Genomic DNA, 7,172 nt, shown 5'->3' on the forward strand with positions numbered 1-7,172 from the left:
AGATTAATACTATTTTAATAGCAACAACAAGGTCAACAACATAGCTTAATCTCAAAATGAATTAGAGTTAGCTACAAGATCATACATTCAAATAGTATTTAAGAAATGTCGCCCCGCCAATAGCAAAAGCTAAGCACTTTAGTAACTTCAAGAGTTTTAATAATTACTCCGTAGTTTTTTTTTTTTTTTTTTTTTATTTATCCGTATCCAATTAAGCAAGTTGTAAGAAGGATTGTAAAGGGAAATTTTCAACAAGTGATTGAAGTTACGAAGTAAATTTACTCTTAATAGAATTTAGCAAATTTACAAAGTACATCCAATTGAACAAAGTGAAAAATCTCATAAAATTTTGTTTGAACAATACTCTGTTTTTTTTTTTTTTTTTTTTTTTTTTTGAATACTCTGATATTTAATGAAATGTTAGTTTTAAGAAATTATTTAAAATTTTATTAAACTTCTCTTTAAAAAAAACCTTTTCTTAACAGAAATCCTGTATCAATGAATAACTTGAAGCGACGTACCTCATAATTATATTAAGTCCTATGAAGTATTAACTATTATTGATTTATTGGGTCACATATTTGAATGGTCAGTCTAATTATAAAACTGTTCAAGTGTACTTATTTGCGCTGTTAAGTACTCTGAATCCAATAGAGTAGACTTTACTTGGTCTTCTTATTAGAGATTCTTAATGATACCAAGTTGGTCATGACTCTGCAACCAAAACAAAGAATAGACCAATTTGAATTACACAAATAAAAAGACTGGGTCAGTGAGATCGGTTGTTACCAATTCGCCATCACTTGCTCTGATGTTCTACCAAACACTTATGGAGAGGTATGGAAAGTTCCATGTATACACAATTTCACCTTACATCGTCAAGAATTATCTGAAACATACAAGTCTGAACAATTGACAGGTCAGTGCTCGTAAGTCGTAAACCAGGAAGCCAATTGCTGTGTAATACTTAAGATTCAATATGGTTTAATTTCTCTATCAACCAGTTTCAAATACAAAAGCCTAGTAAAATGAAGCTGCAAAATAGGCATCGCTACTCTTCGAGGTCAAAATTGCAAAAACTTGGCTGTGGAAATGGGGAAAAGGGCCAAATTCTGTTTCTTCTCAAAGTGCTGCAGTGGTAGCTGGTTCGGGTGCAGAAGAGTCTGCTTTAAATGACTCCCAGTCCAATTCCCGAAGCATTTTCAACCTTTCATCTAATGTTATGAACCCAAACTGAGGATTTACAATACCAGTAGTCCCCGCTTGATGCAACAGAACAATACTAGTTCCCATATCTGGACCATGGAGCTTTCCTGTCAGCAACACTCGGAGGGGCATAAAGAGGGCTTTACCCTGCCATGACATATTCCAGTGAGATAAGATCAGAAAAGAGGAGAGGAAAGACACAGAATCATATCACCTCAAAGGGGAAAAAAAATACCTTGCGCTTTAATGAATTCCCGAAACCCTTGACCCACTTTTTCCAGCCAGAATGGCCTTCTTGGAGTGCTGCACTGAGCTCACCACTGTCATGTGCTGCTAAGAGGCTGGCTGCCACATCAGAAAGCCCATCTTCAAGAACTAGCTTGGCTTCAGAACTACAAAGGATAATTTAAGCAACATCAAAAATCTTATGAATACAACCCTGCACAAATTCATTCAAAGAGCTGAAACAAGCATTACTTGTCTTCTTCAAGTTCCAGCATAGTGTTTTAGACACAGTTTTGCAATTCCCTTAGTGGCAAATTTTCTCAAAGATAACATCAATGATTTATTATGAGAATAGGATTAAGAAACTATGTAATAGCTTCAATTCAGCATATAGGATGACTTAACACTCTAGATTGTTAAACTGTTCAATATCTGCTGCTCATCCATTATAAATTTAAAACGAGCACTAGTATTAGCAAGTACAACTTCCATACAGAGATACAAAGGTTGAATTTGCATTTGGAAATTCCCACAGGACATGAACTGAGAGGGCACAATCAAACATTTATACCACTAAATCGAACTTCAATCAAGGAGTAAAATTCACAAATTACCTTGCAAGAGTTTCATTTAATGGATACGATAGCAAGTTTGAGAGCAATTTGTCTGATTCTGGTACTAACTCAAGTCCATCCTTCAGCAATGCAACAGCCTCCTGCTCACACAGTTTAACCATCTCAGATTCTTAACATCTGATAAAATAATTAATTAATAAGTTGCATAGTTACACAATTAAATCAACTCAATATTATATTCCCTAGCAAGTGGTGATGAATTGTAATTGCAATCTAACTTTGAAATTGATATACTTCCTCCGTTTTCTTTTAATAGCAACACAGCCTCAATGGGGTATTTAATCTTTTCCTCAAAGTGTGTGCCATGAGGTTGTGTTGCAAGTAAAAGGAAACGAAGGAAGTACATCGGTTGTGCTTATTAATTTTAGATAGAGGGAGTAATAGATAATACATCATTCACAAAATCACAAGACAGATCAAAAGTTCAAATTTTTTTTTTTCATGTGTAAGTGAGCAACTCCTTTGGGCTATAGAAGTGCACATCAAAGATTGTAAACCAAATGCAGGCAAATCAAATTAGTTTCTCCCTCCCTATTTCAAAAAAACACTGCACTTACTTCTATAAATTGTCCCTCGGATTCATTGAGGATGCCACTACTCTTCCAATGCTCTCCAACAACTTTATTCAACTCATCTGATGGCAAAGCTCGCAAGTACTGCCCATTCATCCACCTGATGTTTCCATGAACAAGATCCAAGTAAAAAATATCAGTAAACAGGTACCGAAATTTATCCCAACGACTATATTCTGCTACGGAATCCATGTAGCCTACAAGTAAACAAGAAACTGAAGAAACTACATCGAAATGCAAGATCCAGTGCATAAAGTCAACAAAATGACAGTTAGCTTCAAACTTACCTCAATTTTGTAGTGTCAAATATAGCTCCACTCTTATTTACACGTTCTATTGTGAACTTTTCCACTGCAATCACATGAAACAATACTCGCACAAATGAAAATTAACAAAAATGACATTTCTTGGAGCAGTCGCTTATATAGGGTGAGAGTAACTAACCAAGTTGCTCAATAGTGTAAAATTCATTTTCAGTACCATCCCCCCAGCCCAATAACGACAAGAAGTTCACCAGAGCCTGAGGCAGGTATCCCATCTCCCTGAACTGTTTGTCAAATGCAAGAACATTCAATGACTGTATCAATCCAGACCATTATGCTAGCAAAAAATTAAAAAAATTTGTTCTTCGCCACAAACCTGACCCACTGAAGTCGCACCATGACGCTTAGATAGTTTGCTTCGATCAGGTGCAAGAATTAAAGAAACATGGGCAAAGTTAGGCATAGGAAACCCTAAAGCCTGTAAGTAAACCATTAAAAGGATTCCAATATTCAGTTTTCTTGACAGTTGGAACAGATAGGCAGCCAGAGATCAAAAGACACAAAAAAAAGATCCTAGAGACATCAGACATCACCTTGTATATTAATGCCTGCCTCAGTGTATTAGGTAGATGCTCCTCCGCTCTGATAAGCAGGTTAAAAAAAAGATTAAGGTTCAGCATTTGACACCCTCCATTTGCTAACGGGCAGGAGAAAAACGATTTATCAAAATGCAAGAAGAATACAAGGGCAAAAAAAAAAGATACGCCGGGATAGCATCACGTTTAGATGAACTTCACCTGATAACATGTGAAATGGCCATTGTCGCATCATCAACTGTGACACAGAAGTTGTACACAGGTTGTCCATTACTCCGCATGATCACAAAATCTCCAAGGGTATCCAAGTTCCACCTAACCTTCATGATGCTATCAAACACTTTAACACCTTATTGAAACCACAAATTGCCAAACTCAATTAAGTTATTCAAATACTAGTCAAAGCTTTAATATTTTCTAGCCTCACTTTAGTAGGCAAGGGCGCAAGGCAACCTAATGCTAAAAAAATATAGGACAAACAAGCATCTAACTAAATGCAAGGTAAAGCCAAAGAAAAGACAGGAAAACTGTAGGAAGAAAAATGTCAGCTGAACCTGGTTCAAACATGAACTATATTTTCTGGGATAAGTTTGTTACAAATCATTCATTACAATATATTCCCTCTGTCCAGTATTTAATGTCACAAGGTCCAAAACCATCCTAAATATTAACTATACAGTCACTGAAATACCCTTTATGATAGTTGTCTCCTTCCCATCCTCTCTTGGTCACTCCATATAAGTAGAAACATATTTGGAAGTTAAATGATGGTTTAGAAATTGTTCACGGAAAAGATAAAAACATTTATGTTTTCATGTTTCCAGACAAAGGGGTAATTAATACTACGTAATAGCTATATGCTGTGATTGCCTAATTTTAGGGCAATACAAAAATAAATAAATAAAAGAAATAAAAAATAAAAAACATACTTCTCCTCGAATAAGGTCATCAATTTTAAGACTCCCTTCCTTGGGTACACGAAATCGATACGTAAATGGGGATCCCTTTTCCAGCTCTTCCTTTACATCAACATCACTGGCAGTGGCCCATTTTCCATTGTATACCGGTGGCAATCCTTTCAGTTTTGCAGTCTCCTTCATTTTTTCAAGTTCCTAATAGACACATACATAGCCTTAGAACCTGAACTTAAGATATTATCAACATTTCTTTATAGCAGCAAGAAGTCAAAATCACAATGAAAGTGTAACTGCAATGTAATGGTCGAGCAAAACAATACGCCTCAGTCTCAGACAAAATAGAGTTAACAGCTAAATTACAATGGCCAATCCCAAAACTGAAACATTATTCCGTATTACATTAGTCAGTACTGGATGATAAATCTCCTACACTCTGCTTTAAGTTCTGCGCCCGATGAATCAATACTTACTCGTCATAGATGCCATTTATAAGTAAATAATTCCTGAATAATATAGAGTAATATCCATGTGCATGTCTATTCCACTAATTATTCTTTTGATATAATCAGGTTTTTTAGGGAACTAGAGCTAGATTCAGATAGCTGAGCCACTCTCTGCATACAATTCTTAGCATGATGTGAGACTCCATATTCTATCTCCTTTTATGTGAGTTCTTTCAACAGAATATTTTTGTTACAACCATCCTTTAATAATGAATTTAATCTTTCATGCCACCACTCATAATCAAGGCCAAGAATGTACCACATTAACTCAATAGGCCATACAACCCAGATTAAGTTACCTCGTTAGAGCAGAAGCACCGATAAACATAACCAGAGTCTAAGAGCTTATTAGCATATTGCTTGTATAGACTGTTTCTTTCAGATTGTCTATATGGACCATAGTCTCCACCAACTCCAGGACCTGCATATAGCAAACAGCATCACAATCATCACTAAAGTATTTAACCAGAGACGAACTACAGTTTAGGAAGCAGCAATGTGATGAACCATTTAGATTAACAAAAATGAATAGCCATGGCCAATAATTGGCATGAGAACAGGGCAGAATTCATGAAAATTCCAAAGAAAAGCCAATGCACAGTATTAAAAAAAAAAAATCTTAAGGTTACATGCCAGTATGCCCCACCATAATCACCAACTTAATTCCAATCATTAAAGCTATGAATCTCAGGATAGTCAAAGGCAGTGAATAAGTCCATTGCTGACAAGTTTACATTGTATCTTGCAACTATAATACATTGTATAGCAAATGAAAATGATAGTCAAATACCGAGAAAAATAAGTTAAATCTGAACAAAAAATCCTTCATAGGACAAAGTAAGAAAATCAATCATTAAAACCATTCCTCATACCCAACCAAATTCCGAAGTCCACATATAGAGGCGCATATTCCAAAATCAGTTAGTGCAAATGCATATATCCTTATATACTAGTATCAAAGTAACTAAAGTTTGTGGACTCGGTATGCATACTTTATAGTCCTTATACTATACCTTGTACATCAAAAGTAAATATACTGATTCATTACAATGTTGTAAAAACAACATATGTAGCCCTAACGGTCCAATGACAAAATACCCCTAATAACACTAACCAACGCGTATTTTTGTCATAAAATCCAGACGTTTAACATTTTTCACTAACTTGTGAGCTCAAGATGCATATCAGCTGAGTGAATTAAACTATAACATGAATGCTAAGTTAACTACAGTAGTACACCAACATCAATTATAGAAATTAAAATTAAAAAATCAAAAGCAAAAGCAAAATTTAAACCTAGAATCGAAATGCAGCAAAATTGAAGTACCTTCATCCCAATTAAGACCAAGCCAGGTAAGATCACGCAACAAAGCCTCTTCAGACTCCTTCGTCGACCTTTCTAAATCGGTATCCTCAATTCTCAGAACAAATTTCCCACCTTTTGACCTAATTCACCAAAATTTCCAGAAAAATCAAAAATCGCTAAAAAAATGTAATAAAACTGGAAATGAACAAAAATCTGAACTAACCTAGCAAAGAGGTAATTGAAGAGGGCAGTTCTTGCGCCGCCGACGTGAAGATTACCAGTGGGAGAAGGAGCGAATCGAACTCTGATTTCGCCGTCATTCTTACTCGGAAAAGGAGAATCAGAAGAAGCGGAAATCGAGAAATTACGGCGGAAGTGACGGCGGAAGCTGCGGTGGAGAGAGAGGGATGATTGCCGGAAAATAGGGGAGTGGAAATCTGGTACGACCTTGATTCTTATCCATGGCGTTCCTAACATGGTCGCCATTTTTGCTATGGGAGGTTATCTTGGGTTTTACTCGGTTGTTTTTTTTTCTGTGTTTTTCTCTTTCCTTGTTGGGCAATTTGGTGAGGATAACAAAAGTGATTATGGTCTAAACTCAAGTCAAACCTATGTCACGGTCGTGTTACTCGTGTATGGGTCGGGTCAAATTCAGATGAGGTGATTAGGTGATCAGAGGTAGGATTTTCATAAAGAGCGTACAAGATATGGGTAAGGAAAACTTCCCATCTGGTTGGGTCAATTTTAAGTTTGTGAGAAAGTATTCCATTTCGACTTTGTTTGATTGGTTGGTTGGTCAGGTCTATCTGAAGCTATTCCAATTCAAGTCAAATATAAGTTTAATTAGGGTCAAGTCGGTTTGTTCTTACAAAGTCATTGCACAATTGTAACAATTGTATAGAAGTACTAGTTTACTACTATAGGTTGTAGTTTGTTGTGTTTGTTTGAT

The 7,172-nt window shown here is 35.9% G+C and overlaps 1 protein-coding gene across 1 annotated transcript; it reads right to left on the bottom strand.

Moving 5' to 3' along the window:
* Positions 1-812: 812 nt before the first annotated feature.
* LOC145619353 (glutamate--tRNA ligase, chloroplastic/mitochondrial-like) lies at positions 813-6,732 on the bottom strand. Its single transcript, XM_081674029.1, has 13 exons — positions 6,447-6,732; positions 6,245-6,363; positions 5,217-5,338; positions 4,427-4,609; positions 3,699-3,817; positions 3,495-3,543; positions 3,278-3,379; positions 3,083-3,185; positions 2,926-2,989; positions 2,624-2,738; positions 2,046-2,146; positions 1,442-1,598; positions 813-1,353 (listed from the first exon to the last, which is right to left on the bottom strand). Exons 1-13 carry the CDS (start codon positions 6,707-6,709, stop codon positions 1,123-1,125), a joined length of 1,728 nt encoding a protein of 575 aa, XP_081530155.1. The 5' UTR covers positions 6,710-6,732; the 3' UTR covers positions 813-1,122.
* Between the last annotated feature and the right edge of the window lie 440 nt (positions 6,733-7,172).

This window comes from Chenopodium album, chromosome 27 (assembly GCF_948465745.1).
Source record: "Chenopodium album chromosome 27, dcCheAlbu1.1, whole genome shotgun sequence".
In the NCBI taxonomy this organism is placed as follows: Eukaryota; Viridiplantae; Streptophyta; class Magnoliopsida; order Caryophyllales; family Amaranthaceae; genus Chenopodium; species Chenopodium album.

Coding starts and splice junctions, on each gene's coding strand:
- LOC145619353 (XM_081674029.1), bottom strand. CDS start 6,709: ATGGCGACCATGTTAGGAACGCCATGGATAAGAATCAAGGTCGTACCA. Junction 4,610..5,216: donor GGTGCTTCTGCTCTAACGAG/GTAACTTAATCT, acceptor TGTGTCTATTAG/GAACTTGAAAAAATGAAGGA. Junction 2,990..3,082: donor TTACACTATTGAGCAACTTG/GTTAGTTACTCT, acceptor ATGTGATTGCAG/TGGAAAAGTTCACAATAGAA.